At 37.6% G+C, this 22269-nt stretch overlaps 1 protein-coding gene across 1 annotated transcript in view; it reads right to left on the bottom strand.

Annotated features, from left to right (window-relative positions):
- Positions 1-2196: 2196 nt before the first annotated feature.
- Ehbp1 (Eps15 homology domain containing protein-binding protein 1) overlaps positions 2197-22269 on the bottom strand; it is a 43514-nt gene continuing 23441 nt past the window's right edge. The window contains exons 16-28 of the mRNA XM_028304992.1: positions 21976-22065; positions 20712-20841; positions 19878-20035; positions 18012-18188; positions 17505-17587; positions 15484-15572; positions 12886-13002; positions 10819-10922; positions 9742-9873; positions 6122-6207; positions 4904-5027; positions 2489-2553; positions 2197-2412 (exon numbers count right to left, since the gene is read on the bottom strand). Coding sequence (XP_028160793.1) covers positions 2334-2412; positions 2489-2553; positions 4904-5027; positions 6122-6207; positions 9742-9873; positions 10819-10922; positions 12886-13002; positions 15484-15572; positions 17505-17587; positions 18012-18188; positions 19878-20035; positions 20712-20841; positions 21976-22065 — 1434 coding nt within the window. The 3' untranslated portion in view covers positions 2197-2333. The remainder of the gene's footprint in view (positions 2413-2488; positions 2554-4903; positions 5028-6121; positions 6208-9741; positions 9874-10818; positions 10923-12885; positions 13003-15483; positions 15573-17504; positions 17588-18011; positions 18189-19877; positions 20036-20711; positions 20842-21975; positions 22066-22269) is intronic.

Raw genomic sequence — 22269 nt, 5'->3', positions numbered from 1 at the left:
GGTAAACACTGCGGTACCTTATGCCGTTGAAATAGGGGTTATGTTGCAATAAAAATTTCATCTAATATTCTCGACTGTAAAATAAAATCCCACCGATAAACAAAGACAAAATACGTATTTAACCGCGGTACAGTTAAAGCTGTTACTACAATTATGTAATAAACATTAACGCCCGAATTCACAAACATTACTATGAGGTCTCACAGTGCGCGTGGACGCACAGGGTCACACACGAACCAATCGCAGAGCTTTATTCAACGCTGTGCGTTCGATTTGCTACTTCACTTAAGCAAGCATCGGTTGTGAATACGGGCGTAAGATTATCTTACTTTTGATCATACAGTGAATATTGCATTTTATTATTTTTCAAACTATCTACCTTCTGCACATATTTATTTATGTAAATGCTATCAAACTATACTGCTACTAAATGACTGTAATAACGTGAAGTTATATGCTCCTATTCTGAAACGAGACTCAAAACTCGATTCAAAACTTAAGTATAGATTCAAGCCAATCCCAGGCTTCGTCGTGACAGAATACAGAACCTTCTATCTTGATAACTTTAGTGACTAAATTGGTATTTTAATGTTTTATAAAAATCTAACATAATGATATCTCACTCCATTGTTAATATAAATTATTTTTACTTGATGATTTAATTTTAATTCGCGGGTAGTCAAAGAAATAATTTGTATTTACTGTCTCGGGCAAGAGGTCGTTCAAATAAATAGAAAATTAACAACTAAAATTATATTTACACGTCGAAAGCAATTGATTTCAAATATACTTAAAAAAATAAAAACTCTACCGTCGTAGTTCATAAAATCAATTCAACTATGGCAAATTGTACTTATTTATCACCGTTTTAATAAAAAAAATGGGGCGTTAAAAACAATAAAAAATAGATGTATTACATAAATGTTCTTTGGCAAATACCAAAAAAAAATAAGCCGTATAAACTTACTGATACGGGGTAAAATTCTACGAATACATAATTAATTAGGAAACAAAATACATGAGTATTATTCGTCTCGTAGTAAGGCCGAATTTATTTATTACCAATCGTCAAGCACTCTTGTGTGGCCCAGTCAATAGTGTAGTAACGAAAAATGTTTAAATGTGTCATTCCCGGGATCTTTACCCAACTAGGGAATATTCCCGATCCCGTTACCGGAATTTTTCCTATGAGGAGTATTGTAGAGGGCTACTGGGAATATTCCCAGAACATTATGCGGAGGGTTAACTGAATCTTACCAAGAGTGGGAATATTAATAATAAAATTCCTGGGAATGATCATTATTACCCGGGAACATTCCCGGGAATGTTCTAATCATGATAAAGTTTTAGAGAAATCATTTTTAATATTGGATTATGGCCTTATGTCAAAAGATGGAAAATGAAACGCTTCAATCTCCGTCTCAAAATTAGTTTTAAAATGGTAACTATTGACCGAACCAAACGCAAATCTAATGATACCATTTACAGACAGATCCACGAATAATTTTCATTTCGTCGTTTGATATAATTCTTACGTCCGTATTATTAATAAAAATAAATATTATTATAATATTATTATTCCTAATGGACTGACCAAAGTACTTGTTCGCGTGGTGACGACAATACATCGCAGTGATACGTCTAAAGTAAAAAATAATTTAGAATACACGATGCGCGCGGGTGCGATTTTTATTGTTTTATTGTAATTTTCTTGACAATATTTTTAGCGTAGCGCCATGTCTTTCATTCTTTCAAATGATTAGTAAGAAATAAAATTAAAGCCAATAATTGCACCAAACATCATTGAATGGATTGTGAATTCAAGTCAAAAGTTCTAGGAAATCTGATAGTGTATCTTGCTTGTGTAGGCTTGTGAAAATATACTTAATACACGCCTATTTTACTATTCACTTATACATGGCTTCAACAAGCCATATACAGGGTGTTAGGTGAATGGGTATATGAGCCGACACTAGCCCATGTTAACATGGGCATATAAATAGTATGGTGAAGTCAGAAAATTGATATCTTCATTTTAATTATTTAAATATTCATACAAATCTGATTTTATAAAATTTATTTTGTATGAAAAAAATTTAAAAAAAGATTAAATGATGATATCAAATTTCTGACTTCGCCATACCATTTATATGCCCATGTTAACATGGTCTAGTGTCGGCTCATATACCCATTTACCTAACACCCTGTATAACCAGTAAGCTGAAAAACCGAACATATCCAATTTTAGCACCAATCCATTGACGCACCACATCCCGCGCGTATTATATAATTATTATTTAAGTTAAATAAATAATCGACTGTCGTGTAAGCTGTTACTGTAAGATACAGTTGTTTTTCCTTTGTATTTCCACTTGGGACAGGTTTCGTTCTATCGTTTCGTCGTCCGCTATCCTGTTGGAGAAATTGATATTGTTTACATTGAGTTCTTTTGACATAAAGGGGTAAAAAGGTGAAAAGTGTTACTTACGCTTTCTCTTGCTCATCCATTTCTTGTACAAGCCTATCTCTTTCGTTCACCGCTGACAACAGCTCCTGTGAACAGTGAAAATTGGTTGGTCAATTGTTTGTCAATGACTTGTTTTGGTAATTGGTATTTAGACTAAGAGCTAGAGAACGCCAGACCTACGTCATTTTATAAAAGCAGAAAGTTTGTCAGCGTATGCTTCCAATATAGGATATAATGTTGGTGAATTATGAAGTTTGGGTCATGGTGGCTTTAGGAGCTACCTTAAAAAAACTGTCTGGCAAGGAGTTGGAACTGTCAAAACTGTCTGGCTGTTGGGGAAAATACTTCTAATTTATTGTCCAAATATTATACATAAAAATCAAATTTAATGGTATAACGTTAGTAGAATTACAGTCTATTGAATATACAGCAAAAGCCACCGTAAAAGTTAAACTTACTTAGTCTAATTGTTCTCATTTTTTCGAGGTGTATGAAGTCATGTTTTGTTTAGTCACTAAGTTGCATGAAACGTAATTTATGAATCAATGATTACGTAGTGTAAGCAGGAACCGATGACCTGGTGAAGGCAGCGCAACCGGCTGTGGAAATTCCTGAGGCCTTCGCTCCGTTGTTCTGGTATAAATGACGCATGAATGAATCCTGCATCTTGTCACAGTTCCCAGCGACAGAAGTCCTTTCTGCTCACTGGGTGGTATGGTAATGACATCTAGAGCATTGGTTCCCAAAGTGGGGGGCGCGCCCCCCAGGGTCATTAGGCCATCTGTGTACTTAAGTGTAAAAAACCTGCGACCGCTGAGAGAATGCATTCCAGACTGCTCGATCATCATCATCATTTCAGCCATAGGACGTCCACTGCTGAACATAGGCCTCCCCCAATGCTTTCCACGTTGATCGATTGGTAGCGGCCTGCGTCCAGCGCTTCCCTGCTACCTTTACGATGTCGTCGGTCCACCTTGTAGGTGGACGTCACACGCTGCGTTTTCCGGTACGCGGCCTCCACTCCAGAACCTTGCTGCGCCATCGGCCGTCAATTCTGCGTACTATGTGCCCTGCCCATTGCCACTTCAGCTTGCTAATCCGTCGGGCTATGTCAGCGACTTTAGTTCGTTTATGGATCTCCTCATTTCTGATTTGATCTCGCAAAGAAACACCAAGCATAGCCCTCTTTTTCTCGATACTACCAATAAATAATCTTGCTTGGAGGGGGGCGCGCATTTTTGTATGGTCGAAAGGGAGCGCGTCTCAAATAAGTTTGGGAACCAATGATCTAGAGATATTTAACCGCCTCTGTGGTCTAGTGGTAAGACCACCTGCTTCAGACGCAGGGGTCCCGGGATCGATTCCCAGTGAGGGCAAATTTTTCTTGGTTGGTGGTAGGGCTTATTCTAAGTCCGCCTGGCTAGCTACCACCATCTTACCTAAGTCTGTCGCCATAACAACAATGTTTACAGCATTGTTGTGTTCCGGCAGTTAGAGGTAAGATAGCCAGTTCCACCGTGGTTGAGGATTCCGGGTGAAGCTCGCTTCCACCTTCGGCCTGATCGTCACTTACCATCAGGTGAGATACAGGCCAAGAGCTTCCTCGTTGTGGATAAAAAATAACCGGCCAAGTGCGTGTCGGACTCACGCACAAAGGGTTCCGTACCATTGATTTATGATTTTTTTTTTTATTTAAGTTATTTGTAAGAAAGATTACGCGGTAATAAACGGTTTACGATTTACGAGGTATTAAACAAAACTACTTACTAGATCTCGTTCAAAATAATTTTCGTTGGTAGTTTTTATAGTAATGTACATCATACGTTTTTTTTTAGATTTTTCATTTTCTTATTTTNATTTTTTTTTTTATTTAAGTTATTTGTAAGAAAGATTACGCGGTAATAAACGGTTTACGATTTACGAGGTATTAAACAAAACTACTTACTAGATCTCGTTCAAAATAATTTTCGTTGGTAGTTTTTATAGTAATGTACATCATACGTTTTTTTTTAGATTTTTCATTTTCTTATTTTAGAAGTTAGAGGGGGGGGGGGGACCAACTTTTTTCCACTTTGGAAGCGTCTGTCACGCAAACTATTCGGCTTAGAAAAAAAGTATTTTAGAAACCTCGATATCATTTTTGAAGACCTATCCATAGATACCCCACACGTATGTGTTTGACGAAAAAAAAACTTTTGAATTTCAGTTCTAAGTATGGGGAGCCCCCAATATTTATTATTTTTTTATTTTTGCATCAAAATCTTAATGCGGTTCACAGAATACATCTACTTACCAAGTTTCAACAGTATAGCTCTTATAGTTTCGGAAAAAAATGGCTGTGACATACGGACGGACGGACAGACAGACATGACGAATCTATAAGGGTTCCGTTTTTTGCCATTTGGCTACGGAACCCTAAAAACTGTGGGGACGTACCTGTAACAACAGGCGCTCTCGGCGCTTCTGTCCGGGCGTCTTGCGCCACTCGTCGACGCCCAGCGAAAGCCGCAACTCGCGCGCTAACAACTCACAACGACGGCTCAGGTCTTCCTCTTGCTCGCTGGGAAAATAAGAATAACTTCATTAACACACATACAACGTGCTCTTATTGATTTCCTGGAACTCTAGGGCATTAATAAGACCACTTCAAAGAATGGAATGGTATTACGTTTTTTGTTAAATTCAAAAAAACTTTTCGACTTATTTTTTCATACCAAATTATTTAAAAACTTAATTTTTCACTGAAATAATTCATAATTTATATACACTTATCAATAAAAAGTCTGCACAAAAAGACTAGGTGACAATTTTGAAAAAAAAAAAACTAGATTGATGATACTATAATCTAAATCAACTAGGTAGGTATCTTCTAAATCTAGAATCCACAATATCTTCAAAAATATGCTTTTAAAAACACATATTCCTAAGACTCTTTTAACTAGTTTTTATTTATAGAATATACCCCTAAAATTTCCGGAAAACAAATGGAACACGTTGTATAACAAGACAATACAAAGGTTACATTGAAAAGAAAGAAAGAAATGTATGTTAATAGGGCGCCCGCTCATACTTGGAATACCTTGTAGGATGTCCCGACACTGGTTTTCAGCAGGATTATATTAAATTAACATAATAATGTTAAGGTTGCTAGCTTTTGACCACATCTTCGCCTGTGTAAAATTTTGTATGTCACAGAAAAACTTTATCGTGCGCGTCCCTGTTTCAAAAATCAGGATAAAAACTATCCTATTAAAATAGTAAGAGGGTCTTAACGCGAAGTTTATTAATGAGTTACATTATGACCACGCTGCAACATCACAGCCGAAACATCAAGCCGTGAGTACATAATGTAACTCATTTATAAACGTCGCGTTAAGACCCGTGTCTTACTATTTTAGTTGAAATGGAACGTAAAGTTTAAAATCTTATAAAACTATCCTATGTCCTTTCCCGGGATTCAGACTATTTCTATGCTTATCTTCTTCTGATTAATTTCGTTACGGGTCCAATGACAGTTTAACTTTACCCCGGGACAAACTTGACCTTCAATGGTTGGGTTTTTTTGGCAATCAAGCTGTAGATCCTGGCTACACAGGAGTTGCAGCGGTGGGAACGAGAGGTGGGAATAGTCCCGTTGTTCATGGAATAACTTACAGTATGTTCAACTGCATCTGCCTACGAAGTAGCGCGTTCTTCTTATTCACCAGGTTGAACCACTGCGACATCAGACGGTCCTCCTCCTGGTATAAATAAAATATTAACATAAAAATACCGTTTTAAAGTTATTACTACTACATTTTTCAACGTCTATTACTCGTATTTTACTGCAAACGATACTTAATGACTGTACAAACTATTTTACAGTATTATTAACACATATTCTGATAGTATATCAACATTCCAACCCAATGTTTTACGCCCAGAATGCCCAGTTCCCATAATCCAAAAACCTATTGGTTCATTATACTATGGAAAGTATGATAAAATTTACTATTCAAAGATACAACGAATCCTTTCTGTATACAGAATATGGGTTGTTTAACTACCTACAACATCACATACAGAGGATTTATCTACTATAGCCCGACCAGGAACATAAAAACCCTGGCATAGAGGCGTGTCAATTGCATTTGATAGTGCAACACTGAGTACAGTCATACCTTTGTTAACTTTATGTATCAGGCAGGATTCAGGATTACGGGCTAATTTGATATTTAAATAAATTAACGAAAAAAGAATAAAAGGTAACCTGGTTTAAATAAATTAAATGACACCATCAATCGAACTAGTAAGATTTATTTTATTATTCATCAATAATCAAATTCAGAACTTGAATATTCAACTGCAACGTCTGCTCGTAAACGCTTCAAACTCGGTACTTTTTTCCCCAATTCCCAAATTTCCCAAACTTTAAAATAGGTAGTTGAAACAAACCACAGCTAATTTTCATAGTGGACTGTATTATACGATAAACGTGTCAGTCAATTTGACAACCTTTGTTGGAAACATTATTCAATGACATGCAAGGTGACATGTCAATAAAGTTTTCAGTTACTGTTGCCATTAAAAGAAATTAGTACCATTAGTTTTCCACAACATGGCGAGGGTTTTTATGTTCCTGGTCGGGCTATAATTTACTTACTTCGAATTATGTAAAGCCAGGTTTACACAAGTAACATATCTTTTTTCATGATAATTTATTGCGAGAAGCTGTATCCCTGGAAATAATATTATTTTATTTATTTATAGAAACCAACAGCAATCGATACATTAAAAATATTAATTATTTACGGAGGTATATTGCTTGTGTAAGCCAGGTTTTATATTTACGTATAAAATGTTAAAATAAAATACCGGATCTACTGGGGTTTGCACACATGTTAGAATCACTTTACGCCATTTTTTCTGCAAATATTAAGACGTATTTTCAATTCTAAACTATGGTTAGCGAATAGGGCTGTAGTTTTAACCAGATCGGTGAAATGAAAAAATAACAATTGCCAGTAACTTAATAAATCCGATTACTCCATTAAAATTCCCGGGAAATTTATAATTTTCGAATTCCCGGGTAATATGCAAATTACCAACAACTTTAATCATATTTCCGGGATAATTGAAAAATTACCAACAATTTAAATAATATTCCCGTTAATATAACATATTTTTTTCATTGTTATTTGTTTTACTATAACCTTAGTATAGCCTGACCAGGAACATAAAAACCCTGGCATAGTGGCGCGTCAATTGCATTTGATAGTGCAACACTGAGTACAGTCGTACCTGTGTTAAATTAATAGGCTAACTTTATGTATCAGGATTCAGGATTACGGGCTAATTTGATATTTTCATAAATTAACGAAAAAATATTATTATAGGTAACCTGATTTAAATAAATTAAATGAAATGAAACCATCAATCGAGCTAGTAGAATTTATTTTATTATTCATCAATAATCAAATTCAGAACTTGAATATTCAACTGCAATGTCTGCTCATGAACGCTTCAAACTCGGTACTTCTTTCCCAATCCCATAAAATTCAACACTTAGAAAGTGACAAAAAATTTTAAAATAGGTACCTAGTTGAAACAAACCACAGCTAATTTTCATAGTGGACTGTACTATACGATAAACATGTCAGTCAATTTGACAACCTTTGTCGGAAACATTATTCAATGAAAATATTGGGAGCGGCAGGATCTTATGCGTAAAATCAAATAGACCGGTACTCGAAAACAGCGGCGCGGCAGCGGCGCCGGAGCGGGCAACGAGCGGGGAGCGCACTCCTTCTTTTGCCCACAATAAATCGAGCGTTAGGAATAAATTTGAATCGAAATAAAATTGTCGCCGTTGTTCAGACATTTCGTTTGCGAATAAAAACAAATATCTCGACAACACAACCCCGAACACAACACTTCGCCGCTAAAGCGCCGCGCGAGCTGCCCGCTGATTTCGAGAACGGGTCTGCGTTGCCCGCCCCGCTCCCGCGCCGCCGCCGCCGCCGCTCCGCTGCCCGCTAAGTTGGAGGCTGAGGCCTAAGGCATTATTGTAGTGTGCGTGTGCACTCATGGATGATTTAGCGTGTACCGATAACACTCAAACATTCGCGGAAGAATGGTGGGGCGCGTCTTCGTGGATGAAATGATCTATAAACATGGTGAGCTTCTTTTACGCCCGTTTTCCATATTCAATCCTTGTCCAAGTCCGAATTGCAACTGTCAAAAGACAATGCCGGAAATTGGCGTCTTTTTTTTTCGCGCGGCCATCGACCAAACCTTATGATTGATTGATATGATGATTTTACATACTAGATTTGCTAGAAGTTTTATAAGAAACTAGCGGCCGCCCGCGACTTCGTACGCGTGGATCCCGTTTTACCCCCTTTTCCCGAATTTTCTTTGCTTTAAACCTCACGGAGCCCGAGACCTTTCCAACGAATGCAAAACCGTGGAAATCGGTTCGTGCGTTCTGGAGTTATAGCGTCAGGGAGGAAAACCCGACTTATTTTTATATAGTAGACTAGCTTTCCGCCCGCGGCTTCGCCCGCGTGGAATTTTGTCTGTCACAGAAAAACTTTATCGCGCGCGTCCCTGTTTCAAAAACCGGGATAAAAACTATCCTATGTTCTTTCCCGGGACTCAAACTATCTCTATGCCAAATTTCATCAAAATCGGTTGCGAGGTTTAAGCGGGAAAGCGTAACAGACAGACAGACAGACAGACAGACAGACAGACAGAGTTACTTTCGCATTTATAATATTAGTTGGGATTGCAACAAAGTAGTGACATTGTATGTGTAAACAAACAATACCATCCATTAAAGGCTCCAGACATCAGAGACAGACAGACAGACAGACAGACAGACAGAGTTACTTTCGCATTTATAATATTAGTTGGGATTGCAACAAAGTAGTGACATTGTATGTGTAAACAAACAATACCATCCATTAAAGGCTCCAGACATCAGTATGGAGCAGAATCAGCGCAATAAAAAAATAGCGCAATATTTTGTTGCAATTTTTTACAAAACTTGCGCGCAAAAAGCAAATCTAGTATGTAAAATCATCAAACTTCTAATGCTCGTAACTCAGTTCAGACTGAGTTTAGAGGTATACATGTCATAGCAAGTTTGGTTTATTACACTATTTTGTAATAAAAAAACAAGATTTGGTCGATGGCCGCGCGAAAAAAAAAAGTCGCCAATTTTGGCATTGTCTTTTGAATCTGTTTTTGATCAAATATCCATATTTATTTATTTATCTATCTACTTAACTTACCTCAGTATTGTCAGCGGATTCCATGACCCTCCTCAGCTGTTTCTCAAGCGCGGCGGCTCGCTCGTCGATCGCTTTCTGTTCGCGCTCTAACGCTTCCAGCTCGCTTTGGATGTACGAACCCGTCTCACGACTCTGTTGGGGGGTAATGCACTTTATTAAAAGCCAATAAGGATGAATGTTGATGTGATGATGATGATGGTGACAAGGATGTTAGTAAAAAGGTGATGACGGAAGTTATAATGTTATATTGGCGAGTGATGATTATGTTTATTACGTTATTATACGTTACGTTACGATACGTTACGTTACGGTACGTTAGCTAATGTTACGCTCCGCTACGGTACGGTATGTTAGGTTCCATTACGGTATGTTAAGTTGCGTTATATTATGTGTTACGTTTTTTAAATAGTAATGGTCATGGTCAAGCTTCCTTGTGTACCCAGAAAAAAAATTAGAGATATGTAATTTAAAAAATGGGCACGCTAAAATATAATTTATTCTCAAAGTTGCCCACTTTAGCAGCCCACGTAGACAAAATATGCCTTTATGCGCAAATTGTCAAGCGGTCGCAATCTGCCAAATTCGCAAATTGTCAAATTCGCAAAATGTAAATTTTTTTAGGTTTAATAATAAAAGTCAAGTAATTAATTGACAGAAATTTTAATCATTAAAATTTTAAGGTTTTTTTTTTAATAAAACCGTAATATAAAATCAACAACAAAATCTTTTTTAGGTATTTTTATACCTAACTTCAAATTGAACATCTTTTGACTTTGGTTTTTATTTTGTTGATTTGATATAACACGATAATATTTGGATTTTGATTTTGTTGAACACTTGACATTTTGCGAATTTGACAAGACAATTTGCGAATTTGACAATATGCGCATAAAGGAAAATGTGTTAGGGAACCTCTATAGGCCTAAAATGCGCGCCGTGATAGGCGGTTATCACGCCATTTTATCGATTTTGCCCATACAAATTGACGTCGATAAAAGTTATCACGGCGTGCATCTTAGGCCTACTGGTCTAGAAGATGATGATGGTGAGGTGATGATGATGATGATGAAGACTGACCTCGTCGGGCTCCTTGTCGGGCGTGAGGCGCTCCATGAAGGCCGAAAAGGACTGCAGCGGCGACCGCTTGCCGTCCGCGCTGCCGCCAGAGCTGCCACGCTCTTCTGCGCATACAAATAAGGTCGCTTTTTGAATGAATCATTTGGGTAAGTTTTTGAAGACTCAACGGGACTAAGCAGTGAACTCTAAACACAAGGGCTGCCACAATAGATCAAACCTGTAGACCTAAGATGCGCGCCGTGATAATTTTTATCGACGTCAAAATGTATGGGAAAAATCGATAAAATGGCGCGATAACCACTTATCGCGGCGTGCATCTTAGGCCTACTGGTCGAGCTGGCGCAAATGAAGGCCCAAAAACCAATAATAATAATAAGTTTTTGGAGTTATGGTTGTCATGACATTCATGTTAAGACATTCAATGGTTGTGTCAGAGTTATCGTGCTCTTCTGCACATACAAATAAGGTCGCTTTTTGAATGGATCATTTGGGTAAGTTGTAGTGGTTGTCATAAGACATTCAGTGGTTGTTTCGGAGAGCTGCCGCGCTCTTCTGCACATGCAAATAAGCTCGCTTTTTGAATGGATCATTTGGGTAAATTCTAGTGGTTGTTATAAGATATTCAATAGTTGTGTCGGAGTTATTGCGCTCTTCTGTGCATACAAATAAGGACGCTTTTTGAATGAATCATTTGAGTAAGTTTTTTGGAGACTCAACGGGACTAGCAGTGAACTCTAAACACAAGGGCTGCCACAATAGATCAAACCTGTAGACCTAAGATGCGCGCCGTGATAATTTTTATCGACGTCAAAATGTATGGGAAAAATCGATAAAATGGCGTGATAACCACTTATCGCGGCGTGCATCTTAGGCCTACTGGTCGAGCTGGCGCAATTAAGGCCCAAAAACCAATAATAATAATAAGTTTTTGGAGTTATGGTAGTCATAAGATATACAATGGTTGTGTCGGGGCTGCCGCGCTCTTCTGTGCATACAAATAAGGCCGCTTTTTGAATGGCTTCTTTGGGTAAGTTGTAGTGGTTGTCATAAGACATTCAATGGTAGTGTCGCAGTTATCGCGCTCTTCTGTGCATACGAATAAGGACGGTTTTTGAATGGCTTCTATGGGTAACTTTTTTGAGTTTTGATTGTCATAAGACATTCAATGGTTGTGTCGGAGTTATCGCGCTCTTCTGCGCATACAAATAAGGACGCTTTTTGAATGGCTTCAAGTTCAAACGTTTATTTGTTAAAAACACAGTATTTATTACTGTGGGTAAGTTGTCGAAATTTTGGTTGTTATAAGATATTGAATAGTTGTGTCGGAGCTACCGCGCTATTCTTCTATATATATAAAAAAAAGTGGTGTTAGTTACTTCGCTTATAACTTAAGAACGGCTGAACCGATTTAGCTGAAAATTGTCAGGGAGGTAGTTTAGAGCCAGGAGAAGGACATAGGATACTTTTTATCCCGTTCGAAATTAAAAAAAAAGTCTGTTTATTTATTGCCATTAAGGCGGAACAAAGTTCGCCGGGTCAGCTAGTTGCATATAAAGTTGATTTTTGGTTGGCTTATTTGGGAACTTTGCCAGTATTTTGTATGTCACAAAAGCAACTGGTCAGTCATATTTTATGAAGACAAGGATATCCAACTGTGTTTTGTTTTTGGTCAGATAATAGGTTAATTGACTGAAACAGCTGATGTACAGACGTACTTTCTTATTTTACAATACATAGTATTGTTGCTATTGTAACGTTTCATTGACGATTGACAGATTTAACATTAACAGTCATGAGTCAAATGGCCACAAATCAAAAATATTAGGTATTTGGGATTATACAAGATAATACAAAATATAAGTTTCATGTGCCCTACTGAACTATGTAAAATCTTTGTACCATATTTTTACGCAAATAAAATTCTGATTCATTTGTCCTTTTTAATGCACATGCAGCTCTGATCTAACGAAGTTTTTTATACCAATTTAATATGATCTGGGAGCATTAAAGTGCCCCTGCCAAGTCGATCTTCTTAACACTGACTAAAGGTTCACAATCCATCGTTACCTGATCGGTCGGGGCTGACGGAGCTGTTCCTGGAGCCCGGGCTGGAGTGCGTGGAGCCGGGCCCGCTGCCGTTGGTGGTTCGTGCCAGCATGGCGTCTAGTTGCTCCACGCCGCCCGCTGCAAGGAAAACAATAAAAAAGTCGTAAGTTTAGTAATAAATAAGTAATCTATACCTCTATACTAATATTATTATAAATGCGAAAGTAACTCTGTCTGTCTTGCTTTCACGCCTAAACCCATTCAATGAAATCTAATAAATGAATCTGATTTTGATGAAATTTGGCACAGAGATAGTTTGAGTCCCGGGAAAGGACATAGGATAGTTTTTATCCCGGTTTTTGAAACAGAGACACGCGCGATAAAGTTTTTCTGTGACAGACAAAATTCCACGCAGGCAAATTCGCGGGTGGAAGGCTAGTGTAAATAGAATTAAAGGCCACTGATATACTCAGTTTTTGGACCAAGACTCCTCAGTTCAATACTCAATCATTGATTTCTATACCAAATTAGCACATTCACATTAGGTCTTACAATTTAGGTCAGTCTTTCCCAAAGTGGGCGATAACGCCCCCTTGTGGGCGCTGCAGGCTTAAAGGGGGGCGGTAAGAGACCCCGGAAAAAATCTGGACGTTGTGTAGAGGCTTGGGAGGCGATTTATAATTTCATCTACTAGGAGGACTCTTAGACACCGACTGAGCACTCGACTCTTGACTACAAAAATGGGGGAGCTAAAAAAGAATATATTCTCAAAGTGGGCAGTAGACAAAATAAGTTTGGGAACCGCTGATTTAGGCAGTTATACAATATGGACCCAGTTAGGGCACAGCAACTTTAGAAAGGAGGCAGGACGACGGTCTTATCAGTTGTTGCACTCTTTTGACAGTGGTCAGTCTTTCTGGGCCAAGATAAACCAAGAGTTTTTTGAGAAGGGCCTTCTGTGCTTTGTTAAATTCAAATTCTTTAGACGAAAAATAAGTACGAGAGGGGCATACAAATGCCAGTTAGAGGAGGCAGTTTTGCATATTCATATTCTGAAAAAGGTTTCCCACTTTAAGCCAGAAGTATATCCTTCTCCGATATATTCCTTTTTCTTCTCATAAACTGTGGGTTCCATGATTCCATTACAATATGAAGTTCGCTGAGACAGCTAGAGTTACAAACAAACTAATATCATTTCATACAGTTATATCACAGAATAATAATAAGTACTACGTACAGAAGTTTTACTTCGCGAAGGTATTTAAAAAAATGTATGCTCAATGTCATTAACAATATGGTGTAATTTAGCCTGTCTCAAGAGTCAAGCACCATTTTGTTGACAAACGTCAGTGATCGGCACTGCGCCGAAGCTATAGGGCTGACTTCGGTAAAATGATGTGACGTGAGGTGCCAAACTGCGGAAAATGGCGGAGGAAATACATGATTTAGCATGAATTATCATGAATAATATTAACTACTTATTTACCTCTCAGTGTCTTGAGGCAACTTAAAAAAGTACATTCTGTGTTTTTATTATTATTTAGGCAGTTAAATACTGCACAGTATTTAGTACACCATTTTCTTTATTTTCTTCCATCATACACAAGAATACGCGTGCGTGAGTCAATGTTCGCTCGTATGTGAGGCCTTGTCGAATAGTAATCCTGTAGGGTGCCATCTTGCTTGTTTTGTTATCGATGTAAACTCGCGGAGATGAACAGGCCTGGTATAAGCAACTATTCACTCATTTATCAACACACAGTTCAAACCACTAAACAGATTTCGCTGAAAGGCACCTACATAATGACGTGACCCCATAGACATAGAGAGGTGCAAACTAATGCGCTTAGTTCGAAACTCAGTGTCGCATTAGTTTTGGGCATATTGCTGCGACACCGTCCCCGCCCCCTTGTCACATCTCCCATTAGTTTTTGTGATCTGTACGTGACGTGACCCAGTGTGACGTTTGTTTATGAATGGATGGGTACGCATCCATTAAGAAAATTTAGGTTCTAAAGTTTAACGTGAGCGAAATCGCGAAAAGCTAGTACTGAATAATCATTTTGAGTGTTTGATTATGGGCCGTCGACGGAAGGGGCATTTTGGCCAGGGGCTTTTGGTGTACCAGCCATTTTGACTATACATAATGTTTGCATAATAAGATTTCTCTATACAAATCTTACTTTTACTAAACACATAATAAGATTTGTATAGAGAAACAAGGACATTACTTTTATCTAAGGCTGGATTTAGTGTCACGCGGACTGTCATTGCGGATCGCTCCGCACAGCCGATCTGTATGAACTGCTACGGAGCGGGAGCGGTTCCTCCGGACCGCATTACTCTAAAACGCTCCCTAGAAGTTCAAGTTCATACAGATTGGCCGTGCGGAGCGGGTCCGCACCGGACGGTCCGCGTGACACTAAAACCAGCCTAAACGTCATAAATTATGTTACCTGTGTCTGGAAAACCTAGGAATTTCATTACATAAATAAGTGAGCAAGTTTCATATAATATTAATAAAATCTAAAACCTATGTAAATAAATCAATAAATAAATATAATAGCTGGCAATATATTCGACAGAGCCCTATAAAAAGTTAAACAAAGTAAGACTTACCAGCAGCAATCTCGTCCATAAGCGACTGCTTGCTAATGATTTCTAGCGTGGGCCCGCGGTTGCGGGACGGTGACAAAGGTGACGTAGGACTGCAAACAAAATGGCTGTTGTAGAAAAGAATACGGTGTGTTTAATGTTGGAGTTGTTTTATTTATGGTTTCTGAACTTAATGTCATCTGTCAGATTGCCCGCCATTGCATGTTCTGTCATTCATGTTGTCTTGGTTTTTACAATAAAATGTGTTGATAAAATTTCTTAGAGTTTTCAATAATAAAACAGGAGTTGTTAAGATATCATAAAAACAAGTAAGCAAGTTTTGCTTATTATGAAAATTTGACTATAGGGGGCGTAGTGTGAGTTTACGTCAAACGCATTCGATGTCGAACGCGTAAAAAAGTGACATTAAATGTATGACGGATTGTACAGCGCCCCTAGCGGAAACTGTCAAGAACTTAAATCTTCATGTTTTTTAAGGCGCTCGCTTGATGTAAACTCACACCAAGCCCTCAGACTGTTTATAATTGGAATCAAAGATGAAATTAATTAGTGAAAAAATTATAACGGTTCCTTATCAGGACTACGGAACCCTAAAATTGATAAAGGTAACGTTGTCATATTAATGCAATTTTTTTAAGCAGATTTGAAATAAGGGGGAAGCCTTCTTCAAAAAATATATATATATATACAGTGTGAGTCACGTTAAAGTGTACATATGAAAATAGATGAAACTAGACCTATTTTTATCGACAAAAAAGTGGTCCAAAAATTTTTGAGATTTTTTTTTTATTTTATATAGAATTTTTTTTCTTCCAATTACTTATTGTAAAGAAAACGTAATAACTTTTAAACTAAGCGGTATATCGTGATAAAATAAAAACAGTAATAATGATAAATAACAGGTGATACTAAAAAAATACATACAATACACAAAAAAGGCCAAAAAATAATAAAAAATGATACTTTTTGAAAAAAATATGCTTAAAAATTCATGTTTTTTTTGTTATTTGATAAATTTCTCAAAAAAATGCCCCTATAACAGGTGGTTTTTATTGTTTTGTATTATTCTCTATCGTATTACCTTTGTAAAACTAAAAATTGCATGTCTCTATCCCTATCACAACATTTGCTATGATCGTTTGAACTAAGCCTCTCCGGGCGCGCCATTCAACGCTTCGTTAACAACGAAACTAAAAATGGCTCTAGATTTGTAATTTTGATAAAGACAAGTTAGATTTCAAGTAAAAACAAAAGATTTCGAAGTAAAATAAGCACTTTAGTTAAAATTAAAATTGTCCCTACCTGTAGAGAAGAATAATGTGGTGGTAGGCCTTTGTTCAAACTATCATAGCAAATGTTGTGATAGGGATAGAGACATGCAATTTTTGGTTTTACAAAGGTAATACGATAGAGAATAATACACAACAATAAAAACTACCTGTTATAGGGGAATTTTTTGGAGAAATTGATCAAATAACAAAAAAAACACGAATTTTTAAGCAGATTTTTTTTTAAAAGTATCATTGTTTATTACTTGTTGGCATTTTTTGTGAATTGTATGTATTTTTTTAGTATTGCCTGTTATTTAGCATTATTACTGTTTTTATTTTATCACGATATACCGCTTAGTTTAAAAGTTATTACGTTTTCTTTACAATAAGTAATTGGAAGAAAAAAAATTCTATAAAAAATTTAAAAAAAATCTCAAAAAATTTTTGACCTCTTTTTTGTCGATAAAAATAGGTCTAGTTTAATCTATTTTCATATGTACACTTTAACGTGACTCACACTGTATATAAAAGAAAGTCGTGTTAGTTACTCCACTTATAACTCAAGAACGGCTGAACCAATTTAGCTGAAAATTGTCAGGGAGGTAGTTTAGAGCCAGGAGAAGGACATAGGATACTTTTTATCCCGTTCGAAATTAAAAAAAAAAGTCTGCTTATTTATTGCCATTTAAGGCGGAACAAAGTTCGCCGGGTCAGCTAGTTATTATAATACAAACAAGAGGGTAGTTTGCTCACCTAACGATACCAGCGCGCGCGTCGGCTATCAGCTTTCTCGCTCGCTCGCGGAGCATTGCTTGTCGCTCCTCCTCTGTCATTGGCTGGAGAAATTAATAAGTACTTTATAATTTCAAAACAAGAACAGTCAATTTTGTACCTTCAGTGGAAAGTGCTAGAAATCAATTTATGTTCAGAGAGAGTACTAGAAAACAGACACCAGGTATCAGGTATCAAAACCGGTACCATAGACAATATCGAAACAAAGTTCTCATAAAACACTGGGCATAATATGAACAAAACTGGACAGTAAAAAAACGGACAGAAAACCTAAGCTCGATTTGAGTTTTAAGTTTTTTATGAAATACATCACACACAAAAGTAGGACCATTTTCTCAATCAATTATAAAACATATCTCAAAGACATGAAGTTCACAATCTATAAGGGGAATTTGGAAATTAATTTATGGGTTTAATCTCCTGACCACATTCACCAGTTTGTATTTTCAAAGAAATTATTGTACGTACCTTTTTAACAGGACTCAACTCTCCATTCCTTATCCCGTTTTCTTTCAGCGCTTCTCTCTCCTCTTTTTCCTTAGAAGCTTGCCGCCTCAGTCTGTCCTTCTCCCTCGCTTCTCTTTTCGTCGCCTCCAGCAGCTGTCTCGCTCGCTCTTTAAGCTCGTCGTGTCTCGACAACAATTGCTATATGCCAAAGCGTAACCGTCGTCCGATCACGGCCAATATTGGGCCAATGGCGTCCAAGCGTTGGCCAATCGGGTCGAAGCGTCATCGTTTTCGACCAATAGGAGCGAAGCATCACCGTTTTCGACCAATCGGAGCGAAGCGTTCGACCAAGCGATGCGAAATCACACACGCATTCAAGCCGATGATGATGCGGCAATGGAAAGAAATGGTTCGTATGAGTTATTTGTATGAATCCAAGCTAGTAATATGAAGTAATACTTAACTCCGCTTGTTCCCAACGTGTCACTCTCAAACGAGTCACACAGTACATTTGTTTACTTATCTTCCCAACCGGTCACGCAACAGTAAGCCTTAGACAAATTAAGTACATATTTTGAATTTTTATGTATTTTGTAAGTACACTATTTCTTAGGCTGAGTTGCACCACCTAACTTTGACCGTAACTATAACGATAACTGGTGTTTTTTGTATGAAGTTTGACAGATTTTTGACGTTTGTCAAAGTTAAAGTAACATGTTGCAACCGTGCAACCTAGCCTTAATGTGTGACCGGTTAGGAAGATAGGAAACCAAATGTCCGAACGAGTAACAGTGACTGGATGGAATTTGTTTTTCCCAATGAGTAACAGCTGTATAACTCGTTTGGATGTGACTCGTTAGGAATAAGCTCGTAACTCCAATGATAGAAAAATATTGTGATTTAAAGTTTAAATATTATTGCTTTAGATAAAAATTATCTATCAATTTAATTCTGTGAAATGAAGTCTTATTAGGCCTGATTCGACCAACCTTTTATCCGAGTATAACTCCTGGTATAACCGGCACATTGACAGTTTCAGTATGGGAAATTCTCAGAATAAATCGTCAAAACTGACGATTTATTCTAAGATTAATATTTACTCTTGTTGGTCGAATCCACCCTTAATCATTTAATTTAGTCACTGCACTTTTACATACTCTTTTTTAATTTGTGATCATTTACCAAGTCTCAAGCCGATGTGAGTGAGTTAATTCTTGCCAGTTCAAATAATGAATTGCAGCATCCTCGCAATGGCAATACTCGGTTGTCAAATACGTCACTATAACTCAACAATGCTAGACATTACAAATAAGCCACAACATACAATCTGTTCGTTTAGAAATAGTTGAAAGAATGTAAACAAAAAATGTATGTATTTCTTTTTAAGTAAGCAAAACTATGGTAAAGTAATTAAGAAAGTAAAGATGATTGTTTGTGAAATTAATCGTTTAATAACATGTTTTTACCACTGTAACGTTTTGAAATAAAGTAAAGCAAAAACATTTATTTAGTATCTCTATTCATTTGACATAAAAAATCTAACCTGTCTTAGTTATTTTCAGAATCTAATGCGGATTGCAGACCAAGAGTTAAACTTAGCTCGCACAGTTGACACAATTTTTCATAGTTACATACAACTTTCAAACTATGCAAACACTATGGGAACCTGCGTCAGTTATGCGAGCGAAGCTAAACTAACTTAGCTCTTAGTCTGCAACCATAAATTAACTAAATAGGTCGCATTCTAAGATTTAGCTGAAATTACAATCTAATGAATTCCAAAAGTAGACGACTAGAGAACAAGCATTTATCATAGCCAATCAAAATAATTTTGTTTACATTCCTACTAATGTCTAAACGAGTACCCTCATTCATTGACTCACTTACCGGCGTAGGCTTGGGTAATTCCGGCGACGGCGGTTTAGGCGAGCCCGCTTCGGGCGCGGATTCCGGCGCGGTTTCCGGCGGGGTGTCTGGTTTTTCCGGCGTGGTGAGCGGGTCTGTAAGCGCCGGCTCTATTGTTGGTGGTTTTTGTTCTGATTTCACTGAAATTGTGATTAGATAGTGGTGAATATTGGAACCAGCTCAAAAAGCTAGTGCTTTGAAACAATAATCTAGTTGTCATGCAGAGGTGAGGTTTCGAGGGAGTGCGTGGGAAGGCTATTCTCAATCAGAATTGACTCGTGAGATCTTGTGGGAGTCGGAGTTCATAAGTGCCACTTGTGGTCTAAACTGAATAAATATTTTTTGATTTTGATTTGATTTTGATTTGATTTTGGCTTCTCTCTACCTTATAGTGTTTCTCAGTTTAGTAAGCTTACCTAAGGGCCGCAGCAGACATGCCACTTTTGACAGGAATCGGCGGTTTTGCGATGCAACATCGCGATTCCGAGACTTCAACACATGAAGTTCGGAATCGCGCGTTTTAGTGACTGCTGTCGCTGCATCGTGCTTCCGAAAAGCGGCTCAATCGCCAGGTTTGGCTTTTTTAAGTGTGCGGTGTGGAATGTATGGTCGCTGCATTACTCTAAAAATACGGCAACTTTTAGTTGCATGTGTGTTATGGCTCTCACTTACCAGCATGATTGGTATCGAGTCAAAGGTGTTCTCGTGAGGGGTCTGTATAAGTCAAAGGGGTCACTGAGCTCTTTGCACGTCATCAACTACACTATCTATGTTACTTCAGTTTAGTAAGCAGTTACACACATTGTCATAACTTACCAGTGTCATTATTATCCTCATGAGGGGTCTGTATGGCAGCGGGGGGTGGTGCCTCGTCCTCGTCGTCGGAGCCGAAAGGGTCGGTGAGCTCTTTACGGGTCATTAGTTTTTCCGGTCGCGCGGGGGGAGGCTAGAGATAAAATAAATAATAAAAACGTTTATTTGAACCAGAAGTCACATTATGCATGTATTACTATGCAAAGGTTACAAAAAGTGGCATGATAATCGGGGGTCCCATGACTACTAAACTAGGTTACAACCTGTATCTTAGTAACCAGAAGATTGAAGGGAGGAAATGTTATTTGTGTTGATGAGCACCTTCATGCTGTATGACGTAGAGCTGGCTAGCTGGAACCGCTATGATAGAACTGTCATTTATATTCAAATGTGATGTTGTCTTTAGCTGTGTAATGGCTGTGCCGAACTCTCTATTGTAAATATTCTACGTGTGCTTTGATACCAATATATTTATTATGTTACTACCAACAACTGTGTTTATTGCTCTGTAGCGGACTTAATATATCCCTAACAATTTGTTAGATAAGCTAGTTTCCTAATAAAAACTTAGTCCGTCAATTACATTATCAAAAAATATTGGACACGTATTTTTTTTTTGTCAATCAAACAAGTAATTACGAAGTTATGATGCGTTGAAGTTCCGCATGACGTTACAAAGTGCTACACTTTTAAGCACTCCTTGACGTCACGGGTCTCTTTTTCTGAACTTTGTCGCGCTTTATCTCATTAAATCCATACTAATATTATAAATGCAAAAGTAACTCTATCTCTGTCTTGTTTTCACGTCTAAACCACTGAACCGATTTTGATGAAATATGGCATCGAGATAATTTGAGTCCCGGGAAAGAACATAGGATAGTTTTTATCCCGGTTTTTGAAACAGGGACACGCGCGATTGTTTTTCTGTGACAGACAAAATTCCACGCGGGCGAAGCCACGGGCGGAAAGCTAGTCTTTCCTTCCTATTTTGAAAAAGTGAAAAATACGTATCGAGAATTTTTTGACAAGTTAACTGACGGACTCATTAAAACTCTTTCTTTTTTACCAATAAAAAATACCTAATTCAGTACTTGGGTTCTTCTAGCTAGGGTACTTGTACACTTCTCAAAATTATGTATAACTTGCCCTACCACCACTTTGGGACAACATATGGGCTAGTGCTGAGAAGGAGTCCACTTTTTTCAGCCTCTTTTTCTAGGTACAGGAAAGACATTAAAATAGATCCTTATGCTTTATATTCACATACCTCAATGTGTTTAGTGGTGTCGACCCTGCCGATCGGTTCGGCGAACCACTTGGCCGTCGGCTTGGCTAGCTCCCGCGCCGGCGACAACACCTTTAGAGAACAAAGTGAAATGTCTTTAAATGTTCAAAGATTATTACAATTTATTTGTCAGTGCACTTTTAATAAAACTTTTATATTCACTTATGTAATCGGTTTGTGGATAATCACTGCACACTATACATATATTTGACATAAATAAAATAGTGTTTCACTACCTCAGAGCCCAATCTCACTTTCTTTTTTTTTGTCCACAAC

This window comes from Ostrinia furnacalis, unplaced genomic scaffold (assembly GCF_004193835.3).
Source record: "Ostrinia furnacalis isolate ACB-3 unplaced genomic scaffold, ASM419383v2 OfSCF1632, whole genome shotgun sequence".
NCBI classification, from domain to species: Eukaryota; Metazoa; Arthropoda; class Insecta; order Lepidoptera; family Crambidae; genus Ostrinia; species Ostrinia furnacalis.
The sequence above is the reverse complement of the archived record's forward strand: the minus strand, read 5'-3'. Positions and strand labels throughout refer to the sequence as shown.